This window comes from Pelophylax lessonae (genome assembly GCF_965119305.1).
Source record: "Pelophylax lessonae genome assembly, chromosome: 5".
In the NCBI taxonomy this organism is placed as follows: Eukaryota; Metazoa; Chordata; class Amphibia; order Anura; family Ranidae; genus Pelophylax; species Pelophylax lessonae.
The window spans coordinates 54,546,572-54,563,607 of record NC_138772.1 but is presented as its reverse complement, the minus strand read 5'-3'; the positions used below and the strand labels follow the sequence as shown (position 1 = coordinate 54,563,607).

Sequence of the window (17,036 nt, the reverse complement as noted above, 5' to 3'; positions counted from 1 at the left end):
TAGTTTGGGACTGTAAATCCTATGTGGGTTCTTGTATTACATGTCAGCGTAACAAGGGGGCTAAGACCAAGTCCTGGGGCCTGTTAAGGCCATTGCCCATCCCAGTACAGCCCTGGAAGCAACTATCCATGGATTTTATAGTGGAATTACCACCTTCAGAAGGTTTCACTACTGTCCTGGTGGTGGTTGACCGTCTCTCGAAGATGGCGCACTTTTTGCCTATGATTGGCACACCTTCTGCTGTGGAAACAGCTAACATGTTTATTAAAGAGGTGGTCAGGCTACACGGTCTCCCGGACAGTATAGTATCGGACAGAGGCGTTTAGTTCACTTCCAAATTCTGGAAAGAGCTTTGCAAATCCTTGTCCATTAAGATATGCCTATCATCAGCCTACCACCCGCAGAGTAATGGTCAAACGGAAAGGACCAACCAGACCCTTGAACAATACCTACGTTGCTTTTGCACTTGCTCCCAGGATAACTGGGTCTCTTTACTTCCGTGCGCGGAATTCGCGTATAATAACGCCCTGCATTCTGCAACCAACCAGACCCCGTTCTGGGTGAATTACGGGTTCCACCCTTCTTTTTTGCCCAGTGCTTTCTCAGAAACTTCGGTTCCTGCAGTGCAAGACCGGATAATGGCTATTAGGGATAACTACCGGGTGCTACAGGACTCCATATCCAAAGCCCAACAGGAGTACAAGAGATTCTATGACCGCAAGAAAAAGGAAAATCCTATGTATAAGGTCGGGGATAAGGTGTGGCTCTCCTCAAACAACCTACGACTATCTTGCCCTTCTAAAAAATTGGGACCAAGGTTTATTGGGCCTTTTAGAATCAAAAGGATGATAAACCCTGTGGCTTTCGAACTAACTTTACCTAATTCATACAAAATCCATCCTGTATTCCATGTTTCCCTGCTTAAGCCTGCAATTTCTAGCCCCTTCCCAGGGAGGGAAGAATTGCCTCCACCTCCAGTTTCAGTAGAGGGTGAACCTGAATATGAAGTGGAAACCATTCTGGATTGTCGAAGAAGGGGTGAGCTCATACAGTATCTTGTTAAATGGAAAGGTTACCCCCCTGAAGACAATTCCTGGGAACCCGCTAGTAACCTGCATGCCCCCAGGCTGGTACAGGAATTCCACAGGAGATTCCCAGAAAGATTGGCCCGGTTGGGCATCCGGAGGCTGCCCCTTGGGGGGGGGGGGCACTGTCAGAGAAACGGCCATGCTGCAACTGGCAACTCCGCCAGAACTTCCAATGGCCGCAACAGATTCAGGCCATAGACTCATTAACAGTGAAATGGCTGTGCTGCAACTGGCAACTTTGCCAGTACTTCCCATGGCTGCCATATACAAAATGGATGCCATACACAGCTGTGCAAATTCCTCTTCTACTGAGAACATATGGTTGCTAAGGGGGAGGGGGGGATCAGTTTCACTAGGAGTGTTAAAAGAAACCTAGTTGGGGGCTGGGGGCTGGGTGAACCAAAGAAAAAAAAAACAAATTAACATTCTTTAAGCTAAAGGTATGCTGACCATTTGGTATATGGACTGTATTGGGAAGGTGGGGGTTGAGAACAGGAAGTATGTGACCATAAATAGTAAATTAACTTTTTATGCTGAAAGGGAGGGGTCTTCACCAATAAAAAGGCTTGCGAGGACCACATGCTCTCTTGCATTGATTGCTGACTAGACACATGATGGCAACGTAGAAATTCTCTGTGTGTGGGGTAATGTATCCTTTGTCTTGCGTATTGCTGTGTGTATCCCTTTGTCCATTGGCAACACTGTATTTGTAACATCACTGTGTTTAAAAGTTTATCATTTACGTTATATTTGAATATTAATAATTGATTAATCTAAAGTTTATTTTCTGTAAAATAAATTAGATCTTTATTTTTTAGCAGTTATCATTCATTATTGGTTCTAATAGTAATAGCCTCAACAGCATTGGCTAGATTCTTTTATAGACAAAAAAGGTTATAATCACCTATTAGATTTATCATTGAGTGGATAAGTGAGGTGAATAGAAAAATTTCCAGAACACATCAGAGTACAATACCAAAAGTTGAGAGCCGGTTAAACAGCAGAGGTATCCGTATGTTGTTGATTGCATGGAACTGGTCTAGGGTCAGAGGAAGAGCAAGAGAACAGTTGTTTTCCTATGTTTTTGTAAGCAAATCGAAAATACATCATATGACCCATGGCTATGAAGGATACTGAAATTAGAACAAGCAGGCCAAAAGCCTCTGGGTTGGGTCCTAGGATCACCATAATGAAATGCAGCAGGTCCAGCAGGTAATTCATGGAGTTCTGGACGCCATTTATGATGCCTCTTTCAGATTCCATCACATTTTCCTGAAGTAGTTGTGTGACTGTGAGGTCAAATGACCAGAGCCCTGAAAGGAAAAGCATTATTATTCGTCCTTGTTCTATATACAATCATCATCTTGAATAATAATCTTTTGTAGACAGACCCGTTCACACACATTCCTGCCTCTGAAGAAGTGTATTACCTCTACCACAGTCATTCAGACACCTACCACTATGACTGGGTTAACATGAATCGGTTTACATACCTGTAAGAAAATCAGAGAGCCCATCAAACCCACACAAACTTTGCAAGACCATGCAAAGTCTATGCAGATGGTGACCCTGGAAATGAAATCCACTGTATCCAAATGCTGTAAGGTCACAGTGCTAGCCAATGTTCTTTTATTTATTTAAAATACTTTACCAAGATAATGAGTCCCACTGATATAATCATGGAATAGTGTGTAAAGTACAGTAACCCATATCTATAATTTAGAAAAAAAGAAGAAAGGATGAAATGAAGGAAGAGAGGGAAGGTGTGGGAGATGGGGAGATATCAAATTCTATGTGTCCTCCATTTTGTATGTCTCTACCCCATTTTGTATGCATTAATGTCTTATAAGCTGTGTGTTTGTGTGTGTATGTGACCTTAGTTACACAAGATATGAAAAGTGCCTACGTACCATGGAAAGTTTCTGCAGTTCGCGATAAGGCTGTGTCAGGTGATTCTAGTCACACGCGAGATATGTCTTATATGGTATTACTCCCCAAGGTGACCTTTTGTCTCCTGAAGCTGTTTAACCAATAAGAACGTAACAAGTGCCCTATACCTATGATTATATGCCTTTTTCTTTACTATATAAGCCGCAACGAGCCTATAATAAACTGAGAGCTTGGTTTCACTATACATCTGTCTCCGTCTGTGTTATTTCCAGAAACCAGCCTCCCAGGCCTGCCAGACACAATACGAGCAAAGGAGCCATAGGTGGTCCGGGACTACCATTTGGGACCAGGGGTCCTAAATACTAACAGCTGGGGGCTCGTATGCCGGGATATGAGAGTCACTCTCCGCGGACACCCACACTCACCCGGTAAGTAGAAAACTCCTTTCTATGTAACCGATTGTAGTGCGGCTCCGGGGGGGACACTGGCTAGACTCATATCCAATTGAACCACAGGGGTTGGTGTGTTCCGGGAACACACGCAACATACCTATAATTGAAATATTTCAGGGAAATATTTAGTCTCAGGGAGACTTAAGAAGTGTTAGAAATTTGCTAGTCTCAGGGAGACTTAAGAAGTGTTAGCAATTTGCTCGTATTGTGTCTGAAAAATCTTTAAGCTTTCCTTCTCTGTCGCATAGAAGTATAAGATAATTTGTATTGTTTGTCTATAATGGTAGGAAAACTTTCTTGATAGCCACTGTACCCGGGAGGTATTGGTCAAGACTCGGAAAGGGTTTTTTTTTTTCTCTTTGTCCTAAAAGGGACACCCGAGTCCAAAAGTATATGGGTTTAATTTATATACATCAGTGGCTTGAAGGAGGGTTTTGAAACCATAAAAGGTTACCATGGTAACAAGTGATTATGTGAATGTGTAAATCATAGAGACATGTCCTATTGAGTGAGAGAATATTGGTATTTGTTTATTGTCTTGTTATGTAAATGGCCGGGAATATTTGGTGAGTAATATTCCTGGAAGTAAATTAAGGTAGAAGAACTGTCTACCTAAAGTTAAAGTGTTAAGAATTAATGTATATTGTATATGTGAGTTATACTGAAGATTTTAAGTGTATTATGATTAAAGGATTATGCTTAGAAGATAGACAAGCTTTCCCATATTTCCCGGGTAATCCACAATGGGATAAGGGGAGATGAAAAATGGTTAACCTATGCCCCCTTGTAGAATAATAAAACAGTTGAAAAGACTAGAAGGCTGAAAAGTAATAAGAATAATAAAGAGTTAACTAGGGCTTTTAAGAGTAAAGTCCAATTGCTTGTAAGCAGAAGGTGAAACTGTCCTGGAGATTTAATCAAGGTTTAAAAATGTATGGAGTCAGGCAAACATTAGACAGTACAGCAGCACCTGGTTTTCTCACGGCCACCAGCATTGCCAAACATATGCAATTATCTTTTTATGGAATTTTTGGAGTTTTGCCATTTATACATTTGTGCATAAAGCATAGGAACCTCTGGGAAGAGTAATAATAGTGAACAAATACAGTTTTTATCAGGCAAAACATAGTTCGCCGTAGTCGGCAAGATATTTTGAGGTTATTTTTTATAGAATTATAGATAATGAGAAATTACATTTTACAAATGGGTCCCTTGTGTCCCTAAATGTAAAAGGGAGCTCTGGTGCAAAATTTTGAAAATTGGCTACTTGCCAAGAAAGGGTTCAAACTTAAATATTTTCATTCCTGTTATAAGTTATGAAATTTATTTTGGGACAGAAAGGGTTACCGCAATTAGTGTGACCATTGGACCCTATTGGCACCGAGCCAAAAGTTTCAAATCAGATTAACTTTTTATCTAATTTCAGTTTTTGGGTGATATTTTAGGGGAGTCCTCTATTGAGGGAGGGGAACCTCTGGACAGGTTTTTGTTAGATTGGCAGAAGAAAAAAAAAAAAAATAAAAAAGTTTTTTTTTTTAGTAAGATTGGCACAGAGCCAAAAAGTTTTAGTTTTATCTGACTGAAGTATGTAATATGCAAGTGGTATCTGATGTGCCATCTCTACTGATAGCCATACCATCCGATGCTACCCACTTTACAGTGATTGGTTGAAGTAATGTTTTTTTTACCGTCCTAGTGGACGAGGAGACACAGCCATCTTTGTTTCTTGTTTTGATAATCAGTCCAGGTAACTGACCTGGTGTAGAAATGCCTCAGGGCTAAATAGACAGTTTTAGTTGTCTGCTCTATAGTTCTCCAGACCACGCAAGAGGGGATGGACACCTGCTCATGAGTCAGTCCCGCTACAATATGTGGATAACATATGTAGTCACTCTGTGGAGGCCAGTCAGAGCGAGTGAGTTCATTGAGAAATGTACATGTATGTGGACACAAAGTGTCACAGGAATAATGACAATGGTGTCAGGAAAGTGTTGTTTACCTTGGTTTTGTTCTCACAGAGGGGGAAAAGGAGAGTCAGTCACGTGGGTCTTGCCAGCCCACAGTGGGTCTTGCCCGCCCACAAAACCAGGATCATTGATTGCAATGGATCCGACTGCTCCTATTTTATGACAACATTTTGAGACAAGCCACAGGTCCAGAAATGTCACAAGTAATGTTGAATGCGTTTATGTATCTGAAAAATGCTATGGTTGTAGCGCCTGCACTGGGCCTCCCAAATTATGGAAAAATGTTTTGTGTTTATGCAAGGGACAATTGTAAGACCATGACAGGTGTACTTGCCCAGGAGTATGGTGATGGATTTTGCCCTATAGTTTTTGTCCAAAGATGGTCGCAGTCCAGGTCTAAGGCATGCCTGAGGTGACTCCAAACATAGCATCTTGTGAGATGGTAATAGGGATGGCCACATCTTTTGCCCTAGGTAGGCCCCAGTTTTAAATGGGTTACTGGGATTAAAGGGTGTGTTACACAACAACATGATTGTATAGACATAATATATCTAGACAGCCATAGAGGGAGAAGAGGATGTTTTTGTAGATGGTTCCTGGTTGTAGAGCTGAAAGTCAGGCCAAAAGATCACACATTATTAGAGCTACAAACGCATGCTACAGAACAGGTTTAAGGAATTAGGTGATGGTTTAGAAAAAGTTGAGAGTGGCCTTTTTCTAAAAGAAGGGGAGATCTTGTATCCCCGCAGCTAGCGCCCCACTGTCTATTGCCTAGTATGATGGAATAGGACACAGGGGGTGGGAAAGAACATATGAAGTATTACTGAAGTTTTTTTTTGCATTTACAGGCCTAAATTAGTGAAAGCATATGTTGCTAGGTGCATCACCTGTATTAGGAACAACACAAACAAACACATAAGGCCAAACATGAACATCTAGAAATAGGTTTTTACATATAGGCCCAAAGCAGGGAAGAAATAAGAGTTCCTTTTAGTCAATAGTAGATGGATTCAGCAGATGATATGGGCCAAGAACCACATGACTGCCTAGAAACTATTGAAAGTGTCACTTCACCCCGTGCAGACATGATGAAAGAGCTCATCACCAACCTTCTTCAGGCTATGTTGTTACCCTCAGAGTTAGCTATCATTCACTGTAGGGCACATACCAGAGGTACTGATGACATCTCCAAGGGCAACGCACTAGCAGACAAAATAGCAAAAGCAGCCGCACAACAGTTACCTTTAGGAGCCCTAAAACAAATGCCTGTCCTAACCCACATCCTCCCCGATGATGCCCAGTTGATCACAGATCTACAGGCCTCAGCCACTGCTGAGGAATTGGAGGACTGGTGTTATCCTGTTTTGCAAAGGAATCCTGAAACAGGATTGATTTGCAAAGAGGGGAAACCGTGTATACCCCGTAATAGTGCTCCTATTTGCATTGCCCAGAATTCAGGTACAGTGGAAAGGATAAATAGGACAATCAAAGACGAGTTGAGAAAAAGTAAATTGGAATTTTGAATCAAGTGGAACGGAAAAGTTGCTCGCACCTTTCTTTTCTTTTCACAGGTATCAACCCATCACTTGAAGGAAGGAGATGAAGTAGCATCACAAGACCAAGGCCGGATTTCGTTTTGGACCAAAAGACAAAGGTAGTCGCAGTGACCAGAATCGCTGTCCTTGTGGAGAACCAACAAGCCTGGATCCATGCTACTCGAGTGAAATTGGTGAAGGAGGCTCCACCCCCAGAAGCAAGTCCAGATCCAGACCCAAGAGAGGTACTAACGGGGGCGGACGGCCCTGACCTTGAACAGGAAGGTCCAGAAGCAAGAGAGGTACTAACGGGAGTGGACGACTCTGACCTCGAACAGGATAGTCAAGAAAAGGGGGTTTTTCAGAGGCAGGCGGCCCTGACCCTGTAGAAAAATGACATTCCTGATAGCACCAGATTCTGGAAAACTTTGGCTACTTATAGGACTCGTATCATTTTCAGTCTTCTCTGTAGTATGGGTTACCACTAGCTGTATTTATCATTCAGAAGACCTGGTAGGGCTACAGGCCATTTGCAGAGCTTCCAACACCCCAACACAGAGTAATGCACATAACAGACAAAAGAGAGATGAAAGCTCAAAAAGTCTTACAGATAAAATGTCATTGTTGCAATTTAAATATGCATATGCCCAGAAGTCCGGATATGAAAAATGTTGGATATGTAGTAAACTCCATCCTAGCACCGCTAGAATCCCCCTAATAGCGATACCTTTAAACTTCACCCCTTTCCTAAATGGTACACCTCCTGTTGTCCTCACCAATGTCACGAGAACACTCTCAAATGATACCCTCACTTTCCAAATTATTGGTAGGAGTCATTCCCCAGACTGGTGTTTTAGGTTGGGAAACTCCACCAAGGGAGCTGAAGTGTGCCAGCAAACTAAGATTAATTTCTCAATGACCTCGATGGACAGCTCCTTCTGGCACACCTCAGAACCAGCCCTAAACGCCACTCTAATGAACTTTCTTAACTCCAGTTCTACTTCCTCTTCCCCAGTAGGACAGTTGTTGTCAAATTTAGCTTGGTCCAGTTATGATGATCAATTAATGGCACTACTTCACAAACGTCCCCTGGCTTTGGGAAACAGTACTTATATTTGTTGTGGAAAGATTTGTCACCCTTGGATCCCCATTGAACCCCAAGGGTGGTGTTACCTCGCATCCCTAGTTCCCATCATGGGTGTAGTGGGAGACAACGAAGGAGGACATCTCCTCGAAGCTAGTATGTATCCTAGGTACCCCCTCAAACACCGCAATAAAAGGGAATTATTCCTTGAGAAGGATATGGTATGGGCCTGGTTCCCCTCATGGACCGGATGGGGAATAGACATGATGAAAAGGTTGAATAATTACTCTAAAATTCTCGATGACATCCTAGATAAGAACTCAGGGGACATTACCAAATTAAATATAGAAGTGAGGGCAATTAAGAAACAACTTGAGCTCCATGACCTAGCCATAGAAAGCATGAGTGCTGCTCTTACTGGGTTATGTGAAGTTACGGAGGATTATGAATGTTGCACATGGATACACAATACATCTGTTGAGATACCCGATTATTATGATATTATTGCACAGCACCGGAAAGAAGTAGACAAGTTGCAACAGGAAGCTAGGAATATTGCTAAGACATGGAGTCCTTTTGGTAGTGGGAATTTTGAATTTGGAGGAATATCCTCATGGTTGAAAAATATCGCTATGACTGTTGTAATGGTTTTGCTTTTTTTATTATTCCTATATGCATGCTTCAAACTCGTAATGTGTATTATTGCTAGAGTTTCCCGACCAAAGGTGAAAAATGTCTCTATGCTATCCCACCAAGTCCCAGGCTACCAGACCCCCTCGACTAATAACCCTAAAGAATATACTGAGTACATTAAGAGGTATAAACAGAAAGAAAAAAAGAACCTTATTGTTTAAAGGATGATATATGATCTGGTCTTTCAAGCAGCAGGGATATAGAAAATTAATCTGCCAATCGTGGTACTATATTCCTAGGAGGTTTAGGACTCCTGATAATATCCCTAAGAATTATATATTCCAATGATATACAGGGTGACAAGGGAAAATCAATTAAGGGGTTAATGATTTTAAGAGGGGATTGTGGGAGATGGGGAGATATCAAATTCTATGTGTCCTCCATTTTGTATGTCTCTACCCCATTTTGTATGCATTAATGTCTTATAAGCTGTGTGTTTGTGTGTGTATGTGACCTTAGTTACACAAGATATGAAAAGTGCCTACGTACCATGGAAAGTTTCTGCAGTTCGCGATAAGGCTGTGTCAGGTGATTCTAGTCACACGCGAGATATGTCTTATATGGTATTACTCCCCAAGGTGACCTTTTGTCTCCTGAAGCTGTTTAACCAATAAGAACGTAACAAGTGCCCTATACCTATGATTATATGCCTTTTTCTTTACTATATAAGCCGCAACGAGCCTATAATAAACTGAGAGCTTGGTTTCACTATACATCTGTCTCCGTCTGTGTTATTTCCAGAAACCAGCCTCCCAGGCCTGCCAGACACAATACGAGCAAAGGAGCCATAGGTGGTCCGGGACTACCATTTGGGACCAGGGGTCCTAAATACTAACAGAAGGAAGCAGGGGAGAAAAAGAAGGTATCAAGGAAACAATGAAAGGGAAAGAAGAAAGAAAGACAGAAATGGAAGGAAAATAGAAGAGAGGAATGAAGGAGGGAAGAAAGGAAGGAGGGGAGGGAGGGAGAAAGGAAGGAAGAAAATGGAGGCAGGAAGGAAAGAAGAGAAGGGAGGCAGGAAGGAAGGAAGAAAAGGAAGGAGAAAGGAATCTTTACTTGCACATACCAACTCTGCCTGCAATAATCCCAGCAAAGAGCAGACCAACAGAGGTCAACGGGATGGAGACATCATGAGGTTGGGAGGTAGTTGTGTTGAAGTCACTCAGTAGACTCTGTATAGTGCTTGTGAAGTTCTCTTGATGCACAGCAGCTGAAGACACTGTGGAAACTGGTTGTCCTCCGAATAAATGAGTTCCAAGATTTTCAAATGGAGAAACATTAAGATCAAATGGACTTCCAGGCATAAAGACTGATACTGCACAAAGAAAAAGGCAGCAAAGATGAGCTATTCCAGATATAATGCCGGTAGGAACCAGGCCACATATCCGCCTCAACCAGGTGAAGGCCACAGTTCCCAGGATGCCAAAAACAGCAGATGCTCCCATAAGAAGGCTGAGAACAAAGGCGCTCAGCCCTTGTGTGTAGGCATAGCCAGTCGTAATGCTGTCAAATCCGAGGACAGTCATGTAGAGGAAGGAGAGACCCATTCCAGCCCAGAACACTGGCTGCCTGTAGTAGGCCACCCAGCCATCTTTTATTATGCGGAATGGTTCTGTCATCCTTTCAAAGCAGCCCGGTTCTACAGTCATTTCAATTGATGACCCAGCTTTTTCTGCCATAAGGAGATCAACTTGTGCAGGGTTCTCATGTTTGTTTAAGGTTGAATCTGTAATTTAGCAAAAAATACCAAAGAAAGCAAACTATTATTTAAATTGTATTTTTATATTCAAAAGGGAAAAACGGGAAAGAGGATAAATGCGAAAAATATATACACTCTATTAATAAAAGTATTGGGACGCCTGCCTTTACACGCACACAAACTTTAATGGCATTCCAGTCTTAGTCCCTTGGGTTCAATATTGAGTTGGCCCACCCTTTTCAGCTATAACAGCTTCAACTCTTCTGGGAAGGCTGTCCACAAGGTTTAGGAGTGTGTCTATGGGAATGTTTGACCTTTCTTCCAGAAGCGCATTTGTGAGGTCAGGCACTGATGTTGGACGAGAAGGCCTGGCTCGCAGTCTCCGATTTAATTAATCCCAAAGGCATTCTATCTGGTTGAGGTCAGGACTCTGTGCATGCCAGTCATGTTCCTCCAACCAAAACTCCCTCAGCCATGTCTTTATGGACCTTGCTTTGTGCACTGGTGTGCAGTGTAAGCTGGGGAACAGGCAGCAGGTATAAAGCTCCCTGGGATAAGCAGTCCTTCAGGCACAGATACCAAATCCAGTGAGGTAGTGACAAACAGTGCGGTGTTTATTGGTGCTATATACAAGTCTATATACAGGTGCTGTACAGTGCTTTGAGGAAAACAAGCAGGAATAATAATAATAAAACAAAAGCCTAGCCGTGTCCCGGCGCTTACTACACACAAAACAGGCCCTCACTAACACAGGCTGAGCAAGCCTACAGCTTGTCAGCTTCCAAAGACACAAACTGATAGTTTTACTGACCTTCTGCGCTCATAGACAAACATTGTCTGTTTTCCCAGGCTGAGAGAGCACTGCTGTCTGTTTCAGGTGAGTTTAAATTGGCCTGGGGAAGAGGACCAAGATCCAAACTGGATCATGGATCAGAGATTCCGAAAGGTGTATGAGAGATGCCTGGGGGATGTATAAACCCCAAACAGGACTTTTCCCGGCTCTCTCTGGGACGCTCTGCTACAGCAGTCATGTTGGAACAGGAAGGGGCCATCCCCAAACTGTTTCCACAAAGATCTGAGCATGAAATTGTCCAAAATGTCTTGGTATGCTGACGCCTTAAGAGTTCCCTTCACTGGATCTAAGGGGCCAATCCCAACCCCTGAAAAACAACCCCACACCATAATTCCCCCTCTACCAAATGATTTGGACCAGTGCACAAAGCAAGGTCCATAAAGACATGGATGAGCGAGTTTGCAGTGAAGGAACTTGACTGGCCTGCACAGAGTCCTGAGCTTAATTCGATAGAACACCTTTTGGATGAATTTGAGTGGAGACTGTGATCCAGGCCTTCTCATCCAACATCAGTGCCTGACCTCACAAATGTGCTTCTGAAAGAATGGTCAAAAATTCCCATAGACACTCTCCTAAACCTTGTGGACAGCCTTCCCAGGAGAGTTGAAGCTGTTATAGCTGCAAAGGGTGGGCCAACTCAATATTGAACCCTATGGACTAAGACTGGGATGCCATTAAAGTTTGTGTGCGTGTAAAGGCAGGAGTCCCAATACTTTTGGTACTATAGTGTATATAACGCTTAAAAAAATAAAATTAAAATAAATATATATATATATATATATACTTTGTATGTGTATATATATATATATACACACACACACACACACAAACATGATATATATAAAACATTTATATTGTATATAGGATTCAATTTGATTGTAGTAATATTTTTTTTATTAAATACTTTTTATTCTAACTATGGGTTTAGCACGACACTATTAATATATTTTTTTGTATTTGGTATTACAAATCTGGTATTGGCTGCTTTACCTGGTTATTGCAGTATTGCCCAAGCGTGGATTTTCTTGTTAAGTTTGGGATAAATTCTAAAGGTGATTGCCAGTTGGGAATTTCTGCCTTTAATACAACAAAATGGCCTGTGCCAATATGGTTTATACAAACGGTTTCTTAAATTTGACTTGTCCTGTAGGAAACTGAGAACTAACATTATCATCAACTGTATGTAAACAACTTGGTACAGGCCATGTTTGAGCAATCAAAATGTTTTTTCTTATGATTTTTCTTTACATGGAGCAGGAAAGAATATGACCGCCCCATCACTTCTTTAAAGCTGTCTATGACCCCAGCAGAGAAATCTTCCCACCCTGTTGTGCAGTGGCAGACAGGGCATTCTCCAAATATTCCTTACATTGCATTATGAGAAGGGGAAATGATTAACACATAGGACACGTGACGTTTGGAATGACACAGCAATCAGAAAAGAACAAAGCTAAAGGATGTTCTGGTTTTCTAGTCATGAAGCTAAAAGAGACCTTACCAATGCCACTGACATTCAGCTCTTTCAGTTCTTGTTCCTTCTTCTTTCCCGCCTTATGAGCCAAAGCTGGTGTCTTCATGTAGACCTTCCATAGCACCAGGTACTCTACGCACATAGACGCAAAGTTCCACGCAACAATGAAGGCACAGCCAATCACCGAAGAGCCAAAGGTTACAATCTGTCCAACAGCCATGGGAGCCAGGATGTTTGTCAGCTGGTCAATCTGTGTCATTTTAGCATTCATATCTGATGTGAATAAAGTCAGGTATTTTTAGCTGCAACCAAAACCACAAAGCCTGAAAGATGGCTTACTCCTAGTTATAAATGCAGATTATTGTATGGGATGCTGACAATGTAATCTTCCTCCCACAGTCAAATGAACACACCAATATTAGGGGTCAGTTTGCAGGACATTTTTCAACTTTCTTGTAGGCAGGTGCATTCTATTTTCTCCACTGTAGGTGGAGCTTGACCACAGCGGCATTGCAGTTTGAGGGGAAGTCAAGAGGAATATGGTTTGTCTATGGTTTCCTAGGGAAGCTATCTGATTAGATGCTGCCGCCCCATGTGACATCTTGGATCAGGCAGAGTCTATTTAAGGCCCTGGCTCCCAGGCTTGGCACACATTTTGTGTGTGGATAGTGTAGGAACAGGTTACCCATCTGACAGGGATAGTGATTAGCAGCAGGGAGAGTCTCAAGACGAGTAGGGAAAGGGTAGGGACATTCCATTCTTTCTGGGGATCTCTCCATTTGGGCACGGACCGGCCAGGCTGCATTCCACCCATCAAGACAGACACTGTCAGCATATCTGAGCCTTGCTTTTTAAGGCTCCATGTACACGGGACGCTGGAAATGGCCGTTTAGGAGCAGTTGGGCGTTTTTTTCAGAAGCCCCTGAACCCATCTACATTTTATCTTATCTGTCCATGTACACCAGGTCGTTTACAGTCATTTGCAGGCAGTTGCGTTCAGGGACTGTTTTTAGAACGCAATTATTTGCGTTCGAACGTGTGTTTCCCGGCGTTTCAAACGCACAAACGCGTCCGAACGCGTCTAAACGCGTCTGAACGCGTCCAAACGCGATGACCCGCGTTTAGCGTTCGCGTTTTTCCATTTTAAAGGGGAATAATTTTTTTGACCTCTAGGAGCGCTTCTAAACGCAAACGCCCGCAAACGCTGCTAAACGCCCGCTAAACGCGGGTACAAACGCGACTGAAAGGACGTTTCAAACGTCCTAAAAATTCCAGCATTCAAAGGGACTTTTAACAACGTCCCGTGTACATGGAGCCTAAATGTTCCTGGTCGGGTGCCTTCCTGCCAGGCTTGTTATGAATTTCCGAACTGTAACGTTAATACAAGTTCTGTTCTCTGCAACTGGACTCTAAGTGGACTGCCACTGCACCATGCTGCACCTCCCCACATACAGTACTTATATGTTTTTGGATTGTAGAAGAAAATCAGAGAATCAGAAGAATCTCCTTCAAACTTCATCTAAAGGGCAATCTGAATCAACCCCAGTCATGCAAGGCCACTTTTTCACTTGCTTATGATAGTTTTTGAAAAAGGAATTAAAGCATAGTTCCAGGCAAACATCTAAATACACTGTTAAAATGCATCCATGTATGTATAGATTCAGATATCCAGGGCAGACTGCAAAGACACAACCCTGACCTCCACTGCAGTTAAGGAGAGCCACAGGGTCAGGAACCTACCATAGAGGATCTGATTGGACCAATAAAAAATCTGCTACACAATGCACTTCCCTGTGCTCTTGGCTTCTGTAAACAAGTTCATGTTGTAGAACAATGGGGCTCTGACTGTTTCAAAGTGCCAGACAGTGTCAAGGAAAAAAGAAAAGATTTTACCTGCTAGTTGGTTTTTGTCAACTCCGGCAACCACAACAACCCAGTCCCTCTGAATGGTGATAGACATGGCTGTACTGGCCAGATTGGCAACATCTGCTATTGAGATGACGAGGACGTAGCACAATATCTATAAAAGAGAGAATGATGAAAAAAAGTATTTAGTTGTTATCGCCAATGTCTCCTTCAGTCTTGGTTTTAATGGTTACCTTTTTAGAACTAGGTCTATACAGTGAAAACTCAGAAAAATGCATTCTGATGTGAGGAGCCCTTTGAGTGGCCATAGAGGGGCAGATCTCTCTGCGAAAATTACAGATAGGGAAAGATCTGACCATCCACCTGAAAAGTCACCACAATCTTTGGCTGATACTAAAATAAAGTCTACCTGCAGTGAAAGCATTAGGTAGAGAAAAATAACACTTGGTTATTGGTTGCAGAGATATTCTGATCTAATGCTTTCTACTGCTTTAAAGTGGAACCTAAAGCAGAAATTTACCCATTACAACCTGATAAAAAATAATGTTTTTTTTAGTGTAGCAATATTTCCAGGCATTGGGCCTTATATGGGTCTGCCATTGTTACCGGTAACACTTCCAACACATTTAAGTTGAAAACCCAAGTGTGAGAGCTGAGACAATGACCATTCCGGCATCTTTGGTTTGTTTTGTTTATTTTGTAATGAGGATGGGAGAAGGGAATGAGTGGGATACTCCCCTGGCTCAACTAGGTTCAACTGGGATACTTTGCAGAAAAATGCCTGTTAGCGCTGTCTTGACGCCAGCTGAATGCCGACCAACGCTTCTTGGTGCTTAAAGATACTGTTTTGCTGAACTGTGCTAGAACTTCGACCTTAACACTCTGGTTAACTCAGAAGATCCAGGACTGTAATACATTTGACTTCTGACACTCTGTTTAGCTTAAAAGTCCAGTGAACAACTCCATCCAGCCCTTCACTGACTGAGGTAGCTCCTTGTAACTGCTTGTGCTGCTGCAACTCTCAACACTGTACACTGCACACTGTACACATTAACTCTTCAGGGCCCAACTGCTGGCGCCCCCTTTACACTTCAGAGTCCTCTGACTAGGCACCCCCTCTAACACTTCAGGGTCCTCTGACTAGGCCCCCCTCTAACACTAGCTGGCTCCTGGATCCCCAGGACCTTCACTGGAGTGGTCCCCTCTAAGCTAGGCAGACCCCCAGGGGCAGTTCACAGTACTCACAAAGGAATGCTTTCCTGGAACTGAACCCCTCTTCCTCCTCTGGTCCTCAGCACACCGGATCCTCTCTGCAGCTCAGCTCTCTCTGTACTCTCAGGCAGCCACTCAAGACACCCGATCCTTCTGACAGGAGGAGAGACAGCCGTACTCTCCCTCCTGGGACTCTGCTTCCCTCCACAGATGCTGCGTCATGCGTTCCCCTCAAACTTATACCCACTCCCAGAATCCTCTGCGGCAGAATCTGCCTTCTGGGGTAGATACAGGCCTGAATGTGCCTCTGATTGGGTTTCCTCCATTGCCCTATGAGAATCCTCTCATGGAGCCAGTGGGGAGACTCCCCTCTCAGCAGACACACCTGGGAGACATGACAGCCTAGCTGAAAATCATGGCCCTGCTGTTAGGCAGCCAAGGCCCACTATACTTTTGCCTAGCACCTATCTTGTAGGGTGCTACATCAGCAAGGAATTTACATTCCACATTAATAATTATGCTTCCAAGATTAGTGTGTGTTCTAAATCGTCTCCAGAATTGTTACTGTTTTTTCTGCTGAGGCTGCCATTTTGCTGAAGCCCCCGAGCAGCAGTAAAGCTGTAGGCGACTGATCAGCTTCTCATTGCTCAGATTTTTAGCATAATGCCAAAAAAATGCCAATAAAGTAGAGCAACTGAGCATGTGCAGAGCAGGGTAAAATATTGGATTACTGGATTTTAAATTGTATAGACACTTATTTACATAGCTATACCTGCAAAAGGGGCCAGTCTGAAGTGATTTAGCAGGAATTAAAGTGATATTAAAGCAAAAGTAAACCGAGCCAATTTTTCTTTCTTTTTTTTTTTTTTTTTTAAAACCTTCAAAGTAAAGGCACATTGTACTAGTCTGCATGGCATACTGGCACATTATGAAATACTTACCTTAGAACAAAGCCCTGCACCACTGCGATGTGAGCTCTGACAGATGCTTCCATCTTAACCCGGTCTTCCTTCCAGGTTCGCGTCCCCTGGCTGTCTGATTGGCCACGGCATGACGACGTCACTCCCGCGCATGCACACAGAAGTCCCGAACCGTGGCACGGAGCTCTGAAGGGACAGAACAGGTATACTGTTCCTTCAGAGTGCATGCGTCGGTGACAACACTGACTGCATGAAGTGTGAATATCTCCTAAACCGTGAACGTTTAGGAGATATTAAAAAGTACCT

The 17,036-nt window shown here is 42.9% G+C and overlaps 1 protein-coding gene across 1 annotated transcript in view; it reads right to left on the bottom strand.

Moving 5' to 3' along the window:
• Positions 1–2,081: 2,081 nt before the first annotated feature.
• The window catches only part of LOC309556349 (ferroportin-like), a gene marked incomplete at its 3' end in the record, with an annotated part of 46,351 nt that continues 31,396 nt past the window's right edge, over positions 2,082–17,036 (bottom strand). Inside the window, exons 5-8 of the mRNA XM_082258804.1 lie at positions 14,626–14,752; positions 12,760–13,005; positions 9,776–10,435; positions 2,082–2,401 (exon numbers count right to left, since the gene is read on the bottom strand). Coding sequence (XP_082114930.1) covers positions 2,082–2,401; positions 9,776–10,435; positions 12,760–13,005; positions 14,626–14,752 — 1,353 coding nt within the window. The remainder of the gene's footprint in view (positions 2,402–9,775; positions 10,436–12,759; positions 13,006–14,625; positions 14,753–17,036) is intronic.